This window comes from Ambystoma mexicanum, chromosome 3p (assembly GCF_040938575.1).
Source record: "Ambystoma mexicanum isolate Mex_15411 chromosome 3p, UKY_AmexF1_1, whole genome shotgun sequence".
In the NCBI taxonomy this organism is placed as follows: Eukaryota; Metazoa; Chordata; class Amphibia; order Caudata; family Ambystomatidae; genus Ambystoma; species Ambystoma mexicanum.
Genome location: NC_090925.1, coordinates 418,864,045 through 418,881,090, shown reverse-complemented (window position 1 = coordinate 418,881,090; position 17,046 = coordinate 418,864,045). Strand labels below are relative to the sequence as shown.

Here is a 17,046-nt window from a genome sequence, read left to right as displayed (position 1 = left end):
CTGAGGTGAGCCTGGTGAGGAGGTAAGATGCTTAATGTTGAGCCTTTGCCACCTCCCGTGGTTGTGCATGTGTGTATTGCTATGTATTCTTTATTCATGAGCATGTGAATCCATGCCAGACCCCATGCTGGAGAAGGAACAAGTTACTTACCTGTAACTGTTGTTCTCCAGCATGGGTCTGGCATGGATTCACATGCGAACCCTCCCGCCTACCCCTCTGCGGCTCTTCACTTGGTCATACTGCCACTTCACGTGCTTCCAAATCTGAAGATGGCTGCCAGAGGCGGTGCTTAGGTAGAGGGCAGTCATTGGCTGTGGTCAGTATGACGCAGAGACCAGTGATTGGTTATTACTACGAAAGACAGATCAGAAACGAAACTGATACTGGTTTTTTCTTTACCGAGGATTCCCAGCCTGACGACGGGGAATATTCATGAGCATGTGAATCCATGCCAGACTAATGCTGTAGAACAACAGTTACAGGTAAGTAACTTGTTCCTTATCGACTTTTCAGTGATTTAACCCTTTAATACAATGCGGAATGACACCACGATTGCAAGACGAATGGTAAGGAGATTATTAGAATAATCAATATAAAGATAAAGCACCTAGAGGAATTCCTACTATTTGCACAACAAACTTTATAAGGAATCTAGTATGGGAACAATTGCACTACCTGAATTTGAGAATTTAAAATGAGTGGTACCTAGTGAGATATAATTGATTACCAATACAGAATACAAATTAAGGTATAATTCAACGAAAAATCCTAACTATGCAAGCATTAACTATCACAAATGTACCGATGTCTCATGTCTCATGATTTGCATTACCCAGTATATATTTATTTTAAAGGTGATTCAGATGCATATACAATTTTCTTGTCCCCTTTTCTCACCTCCCACTCCCTAACAGTCCTTCCTGTCACCAACCCTTGAATCTCTGTCACCAAATCATACAATTTTATGTTGGATTGAATATGATTGTATATAAATGTAGACCTTGATTTTACTGACTCTGTTTAACTGTACAGAGCTTTTTCTTTTCTGAAATTGTAAATATCACAAGCCCCGATTTGAAAAAGGTGGTGAACGCCGAAACACGTGTTCACTAAGGGCCTCTTTGGAGGATAAAAACCTTTTTTTTTTTTTAACCAAACCTTAATGTGGAAAATGTTTCTGGTGCAGATCTTGAAGAGTTTGTGTTACTCTATACGTTTAACTGGGATGAGTAGGCTGAAGTGGGACAGGCGAGGCAGAGCGAGAGTAAGCAGGGGAAGCCCCTGACGACATGACGCCTGGAGGAGGCGGAGCTCTCCTCCAGGCGTTATACCTGCTCCTACCTAACGGTTACAAGATCCTCTCCGTGCCCAGGCCCAACCGTGCAGGGGGGGGGCGTTGCCCTTATCTTCCCTGAGTGGATTCCTGCCACTGTCACTCCTACACAGACCTTTTCCTCTTTTGAATGTCTTGTCTGCCGACTCTCTCTTTCGTAGCCATTCCCTTACCGTGGCTACGATCTGTCGGCCACCTGGTCAAATTTCCTCCTTCCTCTCTGAGTGGGCTGACCTCTCCTCCTCACTCCTGTCCTCAACCACTCAATTCCTCTTTCTTGGTGACTTCAACATCCACCTGGATGCCTCCTGTCCCACGACTGGACTCTTTCGTGACCTATGCGACTCTCTCTCACTCTCTATTCTCCCGTCTGGGCCTACTCATTCTGCAGGGCACACTCTTGATGCTCTGATCTCTTCTGACCTTCCCCTTTCCGTCCCTCTCTCCACTCCTCTCTCCTGGAGTGATCACTTTCTCCTATCCTCCCACCTCACCCTCCCTACCCCACAGGCAAAGCCACCCTCATCACTGCCACCCACCTTCTCGGTCATCCGACCCATGAAGCGCGTGTCAGTTGAGGCTTTCGCTGCAACCTTCTCGCTCCCCCTTCGGCTGACTCCCACCCTGACACAGCCCTCTCCATGCTCCACTCTGCTATATCTGACACTCTTGATATCCTTGCCCCCGTCATGAGAATCCGCCTGAAGCCCAAAGCCAAATGTAACTCCTGGTATGACTCGGATCTCGTCACCCTAAAACGCAAGTGCAGGGTGGCAGAGAGGAAATGGCGTGCTTCATGTTCATCCTCAGACAAACTGGCCTGCCGCCTGCTCCAAAGGCAATACCGTCTCTCCGTTCTCACCAAGAAGAGAGCCCTTATCCAAGCCCGCGTCTCTGCGGCATCTAACAACTCGGCCGAACTCTTTAAAATCTGCAAGGAGCTTGCCAACCCTGCTGCAGTCTCTACCTCTCCTGTTCCCTCCAAGGCCCTCTGCACTGCACTGGCCTCTCACTTCATCTCTAAAACTTTGGACATGCTGTCCTCACTCTCCTCCTATCACCTCCCTCCCTCTCTTCACGGCTCTTCCCCTGGCCCTTCTGCAGCCACCCCTCCTCCCTCCTTCTCTGCCTTTCCCCTTTTTTCTGCTGACGAGGTTTCCAGACAAGTCCGATCTATGAAAGTCTCGTCTAAACATGTTCACCCCTGTTCCTCCAAAACTATCAAGGACCACATCGACTCCCTGGCTCCTGCCCTGGCTGACTTTTTCAACCACTCCCTCGCCTCTGGAGTCTTCCCTTCCCCCCTCAAGCACTCCCTTGTGCACCCTCTTCTTAAGAAACCCTCTTCCGACCCCTCTTGCCCGGCTAACTATCGCCCAATCTCCATCACTCCCTTCCTGGGCAAGCTCCTGGAGAAACTGGCCATCTCCCAGCTTAACCTCCATGCTGAATCTGTTGGTAGTCTTCATGACCATCAATCTGGCTTCAGAGCTGCCAGAAGCACGGAAACTGCTCTCCTGAACATCCGTGAGGACCTGCTCTTGAACCTCGATTCCAACACTTCGTGTGTTCTCATTCTGCTCGATCTCTCTTCTGCCTTTGACACTGTCAACCATGCCATCCTGCTCAACCGTCTCCGTGATAACCTGGGTATCACTGGTCAGGCTCTGGCGTGGCTGACCTCTTTCCTTTCCAATCGACCCTCCCAGATCCAACTGGGGTCCTTCCTCTCTGACATCTTTTTCTCCACCTGTGGTGTCCCCCAGGGATCTAATCTCTCTCCCTGGCTGTTCAACCAGTATCTGGCACTCCTTGCCCACCGCATCGCTGCTCTCTGCCCCAACTTTCAGTGCTATGCGGACGATACCCAGCTCATTCTCAGGCTACCCTCGGCCTCCTCCTCTCCTTCCCTCATCTCTGACTGTCCGCTATCCAGGAATGGTGTGCCGCCAATGACCTCTGCCTTAATGCCAGTAAGACTGAGATTCTACTCATCGGCACACCCACTCCCTCCTTCCCTGCAGCCCTCTGGCCAGCCTCTCTTGGCCCTCTTCCTGCTCCTACCTGCAAGGCAAAAAACCTTGGGGTCATCTTCGACTCGACACTCTCCTTCTCTCCTCATATATCTGACGTCTCTAAGAAGTCACACTACCAGCTGCACCTTCTCAGAGGTATTCTTCCCTTCCTCTCCTTCCCCCAGAAGCTCACTGTCTCCCGAGCCCTGGTTCTCTCGAAGCTGGACTACTGTAACAGCCTCTATCTTAATCTGCCTGCCTCCACTCTCCGCCCTCTGCAACTCAACCAGAACAGAACTGCGAGACTTGTCCTTGGCCTCAAGCCCAGGGACCGTATCTCTCCAGGACTGAAATCTGTACACTGGCTCCCAGTGGCTGCGAGGATTAAGTTCAAAACCCTCTCTGCATTGTCCACAAGGCCTTCTGGGGCCTGGGGCCTAAATACCTTCAACTCTCTCTTCCTAAATATCTTCCTTCCCGAGCCCTTCGCTCATCCGTCTCCAACTCCCTCAGGGTCAGCCGCTTCTCGAAGCAACGAGCTGGGGGGTAGATCTCTCTCCGCGGCAGGGGCCTCCCCCTGGAACAGCCTTCCTGCCTCCCTGAAACTTGAAGAGAACCTTCTCCGGTTCCGGAAGCACCTCAAAACCTTCCTCTTTGCTTCTGCTTTCCCTCTCCCTCTCCCCTACTAAATTCTTCACTGAAACTGCAACTGGGCCACTCTCACCGACCTCGGTCCTGGGCCCAGCCACTCTCCACTTGCACTGCCGCCCTGGCAACCCCTGCACTGCGGGACTGTTTCTGTATCCCTACAGCCCCCCCTTCCCAGCACTTGTGTGCACCTACCTTGCACTTGCGCCACCCCCCCCTTGCACTTTCTCCCTTCCTCCTACCCCTGCACTTGCACGATCTGAATGACACCTGGCCTAGTAGGATCGTTGTCTGTCTTCCCCTTGTTCCCCCCTCCCTGCCTCGTCGCGCCTTGAAACACTTGTGTATAGGCGCGTTACAAATGCCATATCATATCATATATATCATATCATATCATAAGTATAGTCTCATAGCATGCGACTTTCAGAAGAGTCCTGAACACCAGAGGGAGATGCTTGAGGCCCGACATTTCTGATAGAGAAGCAGAGGAGAAGGGACTCCTTGTCCCGGTGGTGCTGTGACCACAACGACGTTGTGGTGGGCAGTACGCCCATTGAACAGCACTGAAACCGCCCAGCTGGGCAGTCAACGAGATGCCCTACGACCCGCATCCACACCCAGTTGCAACAAGAGAGGACCGAAGACCGACAAAAAGATGTGAGAACTGGCGAGAGAGAGAACCCACGTGATAGAGCTGATAATTTTCCCCTGCAGAATTGGGGGAAATGGGGAGAATGGGAGGACCTAGAGGCCGCCGGGGCATCGTTACGAAGCAAGAGAAACTTGTCTTTGTGGAATTGACGAGATACTGAATATAAAGCCATTAAAGTGGAACTGTGCTAAACTGATGGAGACTAACAAATAAGCGTGAGAGTGGGACCATTAACCACCGGGAACAAACACCGTGGGAAGAGGGGAAAGTTCCCCCAGGGCTTAAGAAGTCAAGAATGGAATAAGCCAGAGGGAGAAGTCTATAAATATGAATGGGAAGTAAAACCCACTGAACCCCATAAGAGTAAAGATGAACAACGTGAGCAACCCCAGAAGACTGGGAAGGTCAAGGCATTACAAAACCTTTCCCATCTAATGAGGTCTGGAATACAAGAGACAGGAAGGCAGTGAAGCCTAGTTCAAAACCTAAGAAAGAGTGATAAAAAGGACTGTGGAAAGACTGTCCCTAACTGTCCCCAAAGGGGAGACAAAAGCCAAGTACATTGTGAAAGTGTTTCAAGATCTTGTCCAGAAGGTTACCAGAGACTATGTAAAGATATCATATTGAAAAGAACTTTCTCTCATGACAATGTCTCTTCTGTAGAACAATCAGGAGAGATTTTCCTGTAATATTTTAAGTTAGTTAACAGTGGTGAGGTCGGGTAGAACTAGTTTTGGACCGTGGACATATTTATGTGAGACTTCCTGACAAGCACCTTTAGTTATTTATATAGGCAGGGACCACCATCTAGCAATAGGGAAAGTTATGTCTTTAATATTTTCATAAATACCAGTCAAAATGTCTTCCAAGTGTCTGCCTAATTCTTCCGACCCACCACAGCACCCAAAGGTTTTGCTATCCAACCAGTCGGGCTGACCCTAAAACATCCATGCACACTGGCCTACCCACACTAAATATAGATCAGGCATTCTAGTGGACTCATTCTAGTGGACTTTACACCAGTCCACACACGTTTAAACTAAACAAGAGGGTGCACTTGTGAGCTTGGGGTTAGCAGATGTCCCCCAAAATGTCTAGTTTTGCTGCACCTTGTGGTTGACAAAGGCAAATGAATGGGCAGAACAAAATTGCCTGGACCATTAGTAATCCAATGGCACTAGATGGGTGCATTGAACTTTTAATGCAGTTGAACTGGCTAGGACCCTGGTGTAGCCAAAACTAATCAGAACTGCCAGCAGCCTACTACACAACATGTTTTCAGCGTGATTGAATCCCCCTAGGACCAAATTAGGGTGATTTAGAAAGCATCCTTGCCGTGGTATTCATATGGACCACAAATGACCAGACACCGGAAAATGGTTTATAGTGTCAGGGGAACTTGAGCAGAAGTAATCTATTCATGAAAGAAAAATTCTAAGAAAGCCAGCAAAACCTTCAGGGCACCACAAGAGTGTGGGTGTGTCTTGATATGGGCCAAATCGTCCTCGGGACCAGCCCTCGGGAGCAATAATTACCCAATTCAGCCCAAAATACAGGTTCTATTGTGCTGAGCAGTGATCTCATGCTAGTGACAAATGACACCTTCAATAAGTTTTAGTATTTATTCTAAACAGTGAATTTCATATACATTTGGGATTCAAGTTAGAGAAGATTACAAAGCACAAAACTTAGAGAAATGCAAAATATAGAGAAACATACAACTTAGATAAACATAGAGAAACCTAGAGAAACACAGTCTTACGCCCCTTCAATCAGCACTGGGAGACCCTGGCCCTCATAAGCTAGCTGTAACAAGCCCCGCTCAGAGGACAGCGCTGCAGGATGCCGTCAGAGCTCCAATTCCGGGCACTTGATCTGGCTCGAACCAAGTCCACAGGACGATCTCCCACCCGAGTCATGTGAGCATGCATATTTTATAATCTCGTGCTGCCCGTCCATGACGCACAGTTCCAGAACTTTCCCTGTGCAAAATATAGGCTGGCTCATGGAAAAAACCCAACTCTGTTAATTTCCACTGCTCCTTCTTCTGAGCCCCTCCCTGGCTCCCATTCTGCGCGAAAGCTCAGGAATGTCTTATCGGTGCCTTCCCAGAGAAAAGGAGATTAGCTTGGGGCCATGCAGGGCTACCGTTAGTGAGGCCGAATATTCTAAGGGAAACAGGGATGTATTAACCCCATCTGCAAGTTCTAAAAGGCATGCACTCATAGCTTAGTGTTCATAGCGCTTAAGACTGGCTATCTAAGCGCTATATAGGTGCCATAATGTTCCAAACACTCCAAAAATGTCCATTAGCTTACAGAGCTGGGGCCTTCGCCCTGCCTGTCTATCAACAATGCATAATGTGACCTATCACTCATACTAGGCCTGCATATTCCTTGTAGCTCACTACTGCATAATGAAAGTGCTACAACAGACTACTGTCAGCATTTTTTTGCACATACTTTGAATACACTATTGGCTTTCAGCGGCTAATGCTGTCATCTAAAGCCCTGATTGGCAAAGTTGCAATTTTGTGTATCACTACATTCCACCCCTATTCAAAGTGTGTGCGACAAATGCTGACTAATACACATCAATATAGTATTTAGTGCAGTGATAAAGACCTTGGGGCTTTGCAAGAGGTTTAAGCAAACTACCTTCTAGCGGTTCGTTAGCATGGCATGCAAGGTTAGTAAAAAACACTACCTAAACAAAAATGTACACAAAGTGAACAGTGACATATACCCTTGCCAAAACCTGGCCTACACAAAAAATACCTACACAAAGTGAACATGGACATTTACTCTAGCCAAAACCTTGCCTACACAACAATACCTAAATAATTATTGTATAACTGATTGTCAGTTAAAAAGCAGCATGCAGTTAGAATGTCAAGGCAATCCGGTGTAGTCTAATCTACAATGCACTATTGCATTTATGTATGGTTACCAATTCTAAAACCTGGCAGCCTTTAACTCTAAGGGCCTACCCTCCCCCCTGATCCCAGGGCATTCAAACGTGACTATGGGCTGTGTGATTAGACACTTCCCCCATGTATGTGGAACCCAACCAGAAACCATCTAATTTCGTGAACAAGGTGAACCCATGGGCACCAGGTTATCTAAATAAAAACAATTCTACTAATTTGCATCAAAGCATGGCATGTGTTATTCATGCAATCAAAAGCAAGCAATTTGATCCATATGTATGCTGGTAACTGTAGCTCTGCGTGCCAGTGTGTGGAGGATGGTCACCCCCACTCAGTAAAAAAGCCAACACCTGCTGATTAAACAATGTTTGCCATACAATGCATCGTGTGTATTTAGCAGTCTTGTTGACCTGCCCTATGGCAGAAAAAATGTCTTCATACCTAAAATTCTGCCATCTTCAGTGGTTGCCAATACTTGTAGCAGTGTTGGGCGTATCAATGGGCCCCACTAGGCCAGAAGTTCTATAGCAGAGCTGGCATCAGAACCCATAGTGGCTAGCTTATTGTGCACAGTTTCTATGTCATAAGCATATAAAGCTCCTGCAATTAATGAATCTAGCTCCCTAGCTACGCGCACTCTAGTGATGGGCCATAGAAATGGACTCCATTTGTAGCAGCTTGATAGTACTAAGGAAACATTGCCTCATGATAAATCTATGTAAGTGTATCACTGTGATAATAGAGGTGTGCATTACCAGCCTACAATTTAAATGTTGCCTTACTACTGGAAAATCTAACATGTTCACAGTGTCTACCTATTGTGACTTGGAGAATACCCTTCTTCAAGTGGGATATCTACCATATACAATATTAGTTTTAGCCACAAACACCATACTACCCTCCGGCAGTGGCTGTTTCATCACACCATTGTGTAAAATGCATTTAGTCAAGTTATAGTCCATAAAATCTTGGCGAGAACACTCGCTGCAGTTCTTGGTCAAAACAACATCACATTAAACAAATTAAACAAATCGTTGTATCCATTCAGTGACAAAAGATGTCTGACAATGTGCCAGGCCAGTACGCTAGCAATTCCATGTGGATACTCATTTGTAGCGCTTTTCCAAAGAATTATTCCAAATGTCTACAATCAAAAAGGTGACTCTTTGCATTAGTGTGCTGGAGACAGCTGTCCCCACAAAAACATGAAACTGGTTGGTTTAACAAAAACCGTGTCACACTATGTGTCATAAAATCAAACATCAAGTCAGTCATGGTTTCATTTACCTGCCTTAAGCTGGCTGTAAAAGTATCCATTGTTTCAAAGATTACCATTTCAAATTGGAGCTCACACACTTGGCAGCATTACTTCAAATTAAGAATCTTAACCTACGCACAGGTGACTTTGATATGCGCACTCATTTTATCTCAAAATAAATTACGCTCCTGCTTGCATAATTCTGCTGCCTCAACAATTCATAAATCATTTTCCTGCCTACGTGCAACGTAGAAGTTTTTTTTTTTTTTTTTCAAAAAGCAAAGCATCTCTGGTTAAAGCAATTCAGTTGGAAGAGCAAAACCATTTCGTTTTTTCAGATTCATCTCAAAAAGTGCATTTAAAAACCATTTTCTCAATGTGTTAGCATTCAAGTGCTGTGTCTCACAGCTGTTTGTGGTGCATGATGTTACAGTCCACAACTCATTGTCCACAGTCCTTTAAACAAGAAAGGCAAGACATGTCAATTAAGTTATTTCCAGCAACTGAATCATTTGAATGTGTAGCATCAAATATTTGATAACTAGCCAAGTCTGCACCGTGCCAGTTCAGCAAAAGTTATTACTCTGTTGGACACCTTTCGCAGGTTGCAGAACAAATGTCCTCATACGTCATGCATGTTAGCAGCATTGAGTGCGGTGCAGGACACGTTTAAAGTTGACTCGCTTTCTCCGAGCACAGTTTGCTTGACTGATCAGTGTCACCCACAAATTGCACACATCTACTTCTGTTAATGTCTTGCTTTTTTGCCTAGGCAAAATACAAACAGAAATGTTAGGATGTCATCAAAAGTACAATGTCGTTATTCTTCACATTAGGATGTCATCAAAACTTCAATATCAGCGTTATCCACCCCTTCCCTGAACACCACCCCCATCTTCAGAAGTCTCATCAGGTAACTACACACTTTATCATTGCTACTGCAATTATTTATCACCCTTCTGCATGTTTCTGGTGGCTTATTTACACTCAACCATACGGGGTGTAACTGCCTAATCACAAACTCATTTGTGCAATGCGATCATAGTTGGTCAATGGTACTTCAGACTGATCTGTGCTTTTACAAAAGCCATATAATAAGTACCCAGGTCGCACAATGCTTTTCTTTTTCACCAAAGCGATCACAAATGCCAGGCGCCAACTTGCTTCCAGTGTCTCATGATCTTGATTTAGTTTGCCCTGCTGGCATCACTCCATTTTTTAAAGGTAAAGTCTTTCAGTCCAATATCGCCTGCAGTTGCACAAGCAGCTTTGTTTATTTTTCTCCATACAGCTAGTGTCTTTCAAGCCTCTGGTTTTTTTCACTTATCATTTTCTCAAAGGGTGTTTGCTGATTTCTTGGCCCACCCCTTTGAGCGCGATAGTCTAAGTCAGTTTCTTTTGTTGCTTCAACAAATCATTCATTCTTGCACTAAGCCGCGAGGCTTCTGGATCATGGCTAATGTGCAGTGTTCATGTTGTACTCCAAAGCCCCGCTCTGCATGTTGTCTCTTGCAAAACGGCTAAGCGCTTTATGTCAGTTTTGCTTCCATCTGGAATGCCATAATGTCTTTGTCAGTTACTCCAGCCCTGGCAATGTAGCTTGCATTTTGCCAGCTGTGTATTTTCTCTTCTCAAAGCGCCTAGAGGTTTCTTCTCCAGTGCACAGCGCTTTACTTCAGTTCACATCACATGGTGCATGGGAATGCAGTTTGCACGGAGTCTCTTGAAATGGGCAGCTGTCTTTTCTTAGCCCATTCACAGATGCACAGGTTCCCCAAATGTTCAGATGTGATGTGCCCATCTGCCATCCTGCATGCAGCCTTTGTTTTCCTTCCAGTGTTACTGGGCAAATTCTTTACTTCTGATCAGCATTTCTGTCTTTGCACCCCCTCTCCTCAGTTTTTTGCTCACACTGACGTGTTTCTCACAGGGGATGGAATGCAGGAATGTCATTGTTTATCTTTCGCGCAGCAAGCTTATCTCTTTGCCTATAACTCTTACACTGTGGCGGCTTCAATGGAAGGCACTCGTTTCAGACAGTTCATCCAGATTAACTCTTTCCTGCACTGTTCCAGCAACTCAGATAAGCTCTCATATCTGAAGCACCATTTCATTAAACAGGAGTGCAGTATTCTGCTTTTGTCTGCCTTCCTCCAACAGTTTTTTTTTTCCGCGCACCTCGCCCAAGACAGCTTCAAGGCACAAGCTCTGCACACACAGCAAGACTCTTATTTTCAAAAGAGGCACTTTTTCTTGTCATCAGATTCTACTCCATGTAATTTTGCAAAATGTCAAAGCGTCTTTTAGCCTGTTTTGAACTGATTAATGTCCCATTTAAAAGCATACGTTTTTTTTTTCTCTTCTTCCTCGTAACCTTGTAGTTTGGCTTCACGAGCTCACTCCAATGCAATGTGCGATCTTTCAAAAGAACCCGCAACCCACTAAATCTTTGTGCTATCTTATCACACACAGATTTTTCATTCTGTTGTACCATTGCCAGAATATAACCACTTATTTCAGTGCATTTAAAAAAATGCCATGTTTAGTGCAGCTCCCTGCACGGTTTCCTTCTGCAAGAGCAACCCACACTCTATATTGCTTGTGGGCTGTTATTGTGTCAACAACATTTTTCACCATGTATCACAGTCAACAGGTCACTATTTCCAAACATGCATCACTTATAAGGCAACAGTACAAATCCATGGCATAGCGCAGGAACAGTCAAAAATACTCCTGGGGCAATTTAGAGGCAATTTAGAAAAATATAAATTGTTTTTCCCCCCAAACCATTGCAAACTGATTCTGCAATTTCAAATCAATACACAAAAATCGAAAATCCAAATAACATCACTCACTTTCTTTTTTAAGTGAGTCTCTCACCCATTATAAGCATGGCACAGCTTAAAATGCAATATAACCATTTTAGTGTGTTTCCTTTAAACAGAATTCGCCACCAGCACATGGAATTTACAGTTGCCAAAAGAAAAACAAACCCTTTAGGCTCTCAGCACAGATGTTACTCTTTCACCTACGCACGGCTCATTCCCCACGTTATCTTCAGGAATGTCAACACTTCAAAAGCATACATTAAAAAAGCGAACCTTCGCCTCCGAAAATTACAGCCCCCCACTCGCTAGCACACTGGGGCTGAGTCAATGGTTAGATTACTATTCACAATTTGCATGTCAAATCCTCGCAACTATTTTTCCCTGCCCTCATGACAGAATAGAGTTGAGAACTCCGTCTCACTTTGCATTTCAAATTACAACTTTAAACTGGGGAAACCGCATGATAAAATTCTTTCCTAATTGAACATACATCTTTCTTGACCATTCATCGGAGCGCTTTAAACAAAGCCATTTCCCGCTTGTTTATTGCCTTGTACTCCCTGGCTCCATTCCCAAGCAATAAGTCAGTCACGACTGATTTACTGAAGGGAGTCTAAACCACACAAGCTATCGGCCACGGCAAGCCGACACAACGCTGCTGTCTTTTGAAGTCTCAGAGCTGCAGTGAGACCCCCAAGGAAATGCGACAGCCTGCTCCTCACTCTGCACTGTGTTCTCTCACACAATTTGTCATTTCACAGCAAGGCACTGCTCTTCACAAATCCCCAAGCTGCCACCAAATGTCTTGATATGGGCCAAATCGTCCTCGGGACCAGCCCTCGGGAGCAATAATTACCCAATTCAGCCCAAAATACAGGTTCTATTGTGCTGAGCAGTGATCTCATGCTAGTGACAAATGACACCTTCAATAAGTTTTAGTATTTATTCTAAACAGTGAATTTCATATACATTTGGGATTCAAATTAGAGAAGATTACAAAGCACAAAACTTAGAGAAATGCAAAATATAGAGAAACATAGAACTTAGATAAACATAGAGAAACATAGAGAAACACAGTCTTACGCCCCTTCAATCAGCACTGGGAGACCCTGGCCCTCATAAGCTAGCTGTAACAAGCCCCGCTCAGAGGACAGCGCTGCAGGATGCCGTCAGAGCTCCAATTCCGGGCACTTGATCTGGCTCGAACCAAGTCCACATGACGATCTCCCACCCGAGTCATGTGAGCATGCATATTTTATAATCTCGTGCTGCCCGTCCATGACGCACAGTTCCAGAACTTTCCCTGTGCAAAATATAGGCTGGCTCATGGAAAAAACCCAACTCTGTTAATTTCCACTGCTCCTTCTTCTGAGCCCCTCCCTGGCTCACATTCTGCGCGAAAGCTCAGGAATGTCTCATAAGTGCCTTCCCAGAGAAAAGGAGATTAGCTTGGGGCCATGCAGGGCTACAGTTAGTGAGGCCGAATATTCTAAGGGAAGCAGGGATGTATTAACCCCATCTGCAAGCTCTAAAAGGCATGCACTCATAGCTTAGTGTTCATAGCGCTTAAGACTGGCTATCTAAGCGCTATATAGGTGCCATAATGTTCCAAACACTCCAAAAATGTCCATTAGCTTACAGAGCTGGGGCCTTCGCCCTGCCTGTCTATCAACAATGCATAATGTGACCTATCACTTATACTAGGCCTGCATATTCCTTGTAGCTCACTACTGCATAATGGAAGAGCTACAACAGACTACTGTCAGCATTTTTTTGCACATACTTTGAATACACTATTGGCTTTCAGCTGCTAATGCTGTCATCTAAAGCCCTGATTGGCAAAGTTGCAATTTTGTGTATCACTACAGGGTGCTAGAGCCCCAAAATTGCAATTCTGCTCTAACGTTTTCCGTAATCCCCCAAACATTCTTCAGATCTTAAAATTCACCTCTCCTGCTTCTCTATCCCTTTCACCCCGTTACCTTCTTGACTTTTTCTGCTACTGAACAGTGCCTTTTTATTATCCAGTTTTACCCAACATTCCAATGGCTGTTCTCAGCTTTCTCCTTTAACTTTACATCTATTCAGACTTCAGTGACCTTCCATTGCACCATTTTATTTTGGTTCTGATGGTTCTTCCTTTCATTCGCTTTTCCTCTTACAAATTTAAAAAAATAATCTCGATCAGTCCGCCATACAGTTTGTTTGCTTCATTTGTCTCGTTCCATAACATTGGGTTTCATTACGGGTCCGGCAGTAACCCTGCCGGTGCTACTGGTGGGTCGCTACTGGACCTGTAATATATTACTGAAACCATTGGCAGATTACAACTCCGGCGGCCTAGGAAGTCAAGTGCCGGTAAAATGTAAGTCTCTATTCCAATAGAGTCCTCTGGTGCTGGTGCTTCCATGAAAGGGTTTGCCTACCGTGGCCGCTGCGTCTGGCAGGGTCAGACCTGTTGGGCACAGCGGCTCCAGCAGGCAAACACGTAGTTTGCTGGTCCGGAAACAAGGGTGCCAGTGAGCTTCCTGGCACACTTGTTTTCAGACCGGCAAACTTGTCATGAGGCCCAATATTGTTCCCTTTAGCATATTTTCGCAGTGTGCACTCCCTTCGACCTCTCGTTTTACCATGCCATTTGTGAATAAGTTATCCAGGCCTGTTCTTTTCTTTGAATGTCTAGTTCTTGGAGTCCTGAATTTTGAATCGGTAAAGCAGAACTAAAAGTTCAAAAACGCAAAGAATAAAGACAGGACTGGGTGACAAACTCAAGCATGGAATGAGGAAACTTGAGGGTTCTGCCCCCTTTCGATCTATACTCTATGCTCCCGTTCTATCTCTGCCTGTCCGTGTTTTCGTGAGAGTATCTTGTAGGCCATACTGCAGCTCTCAGATATTTCCCATAGTGGGCAGTCCCATTTCAGGATGTTGGACGACTTCATAGATCTCATTTACATCATGCAGATCATAATAATTTTTTACATCCCCTAGCCTTGGTCTCTCTAAAAAGGAACATAGACAACCAGTATGAACTATTGTCATTGCGGAGCATCCTGTAAGTTGCTGTGATTGTACATTTTGTTTTGGTTACGAACTGCTTGAAACTCACTGGTTTCAAGGATCCAACTGCAATGCATTGCACCTTTTCATTTCCCTTGAAATGTCGTAACAGACTGCTGCTGTAGGTTCAAAGAAAACAATCTCATCAGTTTTACAGCCTTACTGTTTTGTAAAAAGTTATTTTTAACAACTACATGTGACTATAGCAGAGCACTGGTACTGTTGAAACCCATTATGGAAACCTATCTGTATATTTTCTGTTTTAGCATGAATCTCCTATCAAGACTGTCCATTGGATAAAAGCCCCAAATTACTCCTGTATAATGACGGGAAGCTGGGACAAAACATTAAAGGTATAGTGTAAAGAGTAAAATGATGTTTTATTTTTGTTGTAAAACTGACAACTTTTACATTTTCCTTAGTCATTACAAATAGCATATTCAGGTTATTGCATTGTTTCTATTTTAGTTTTGGGATACACGGTCTCCAAACCCTATGCTGACTCTGCCACTTCCTGAAAGATGTTACTGTGCAGATGTGGTAAGTTTAGCTTATGTTCAGATTTTGGAAAAGCATATTTGCAAAGTGAGTTAAGGAGTCATTTTTCTACAACTTTTCACTTATCCAGTATCCTTTACATTGTAACATAACACAGTGGCAGCAGTAGCTTCACATGTCGGGCAGTATTTCATAAGGTTGGTGCCCTGCAGAGGTGTTTGGCATGGGGAATTCAATGGGTGTGTCAATCACTGCCACTGGTGATTTAATGTGTTAATACAAGGCACACTCTTTAACAGCCATTGGGCAATTTGAGCACTGTATAATCACCGAAACCTACATAAATACAAGCATAGATTTGAAAAGGTGTCTAAGTAAATACCCAAATACCACATTTGTCCATCACTTGTAAACCGTTTTCACATTCTGATTCACAATGTGACTTTCTCATTTGGCAGTGATAGCTGGAGGCTGCAAGGTTGCAAAGTCGGCTCTTTGAAAATCTAATGCATTATTTAAAGTGTTAAAAACCCTTCAAGAGATCTAAGCAATGTTCACAATAAAAGTACTATAAAATACCAAAACTTTAAAAAGAACAGATTGCAAAAGCCAAATAGAAACTATATGGGTATTTCAGCTAGCCCAGAAAAGGGGGCAATTTAGAAGTTGCCCTCCCGCTTCAATAAGCTCATTCCAAACCTTTGGAAACATTTGCAAAGGCACCCTCAGACCCCTACTCCAGCGTCAAGTTCAACACCCACAGCACAATGAAGTGCTCTGCATTGTGTATAGACTCTGTGGCATACCACTTGTGAATGCAGATAAACTGTTCAACCTCCCTGCAAAGCTATACATGCCAACGTGGTCAGTTTTCCCTTTGCATTCAAGACCACAGGACTCTAATTGAGGTTGTAGATGTTTTGGAAATGTTCACTTTTTGCAACTTTCCCTCAATTGATTTTAATGGAGCCCAACGTGTATTGTTTGTGGAATAGGAATGCTGGCTGCTTTTGGGTTGTTAACCTCACTCACATTGAACACAAGCCACAATGATGAGACCTTTTGTGTCCCTTTTTCTTTTTCCATTGTAACAACTGTTACTTCTGTGATGTGCATAAGACAGGCCGCTGGCAATGGACCACGTTTCAGCCTTTTTCCTGTTCTTTACCATGCAGCATTCTTATTACCACAATGCTGTTTGACTGCCATATTTTGGGAAGGCATCATGAAGCAAGACACAGACAACAGACTTAAAGTTCAAAATAAGATACTTTATAAAATTAAATGTCAGGATGGTAGAAGGCCTAAGTTGCCCTATGCTAAGGTGGAATTTCCCTACCTGAACGAAACTAAGAAAAGTCTGTCTATTAGTTCAACTTAAGTCTGTCTGTGCCCAAAATCTATACTTGCCCTCACAATCAAAGCTAACCAATGTGTAGGGATGTGAAAATAAAAAATAGTGTTCAACTCAAAGTTCTGAGCATCTTCCAGCTAACCGCTTTCCTTCAGCTCCCCTTCCCCAAGTATCAGAAAGTTCCACAAAAAGAAACCTCAAGATTACCTTTCTTCAGTTCAAGGTGATGTAATTCCAAACCAATTCTCTGGGTTCCCTTCCCCACGTTCCAAGCAACACAGTTCATAGAAATCATAAAGGACTTGAGGCTTTGTTCTCAAGAGCAAACAATGCAGCTCCTCAAGTCTCAGGGTTCCCTTCCCCCAGACTTTCTCTTCATGATCACAATGTCTTTAAATTTCCAATAGGTAGCGTGAGGCACTCATGTTGGCAACAAGTAAGACGGACACAAATGATCACAGTTCAAGGGT

At 44.5% G+C, this 17,046-nt stretch overlaps 1 protein-coding gene across 2 annotated transcripts in view; it reads left to right on the top strand.

The window, feature by feature from the left end:
• The window catches only part of RAE1 (ribonucleic acid export 1), a 340,130-nt gene that overhangs the window by 126,542 nt on the left and 196,542 nt on the right, over positions 1-17,046 (top strand). For both annotated transcript variants that reach the window (XM_069651101.1, XM_069651100.1), the window contains exons 6-7: positions 14,991-15,077; positions 15,193-15,264. In XM_069651101.1, the coding sequence (XP_069507202.1) occupies positions 14,991-15,077; positions 15,193-15,264 (159 nt within the window). The remainder of the gene's footprint in view (positions 1-14,990; positions 15,078-15,192; positions 15,265-17,046) is intronic.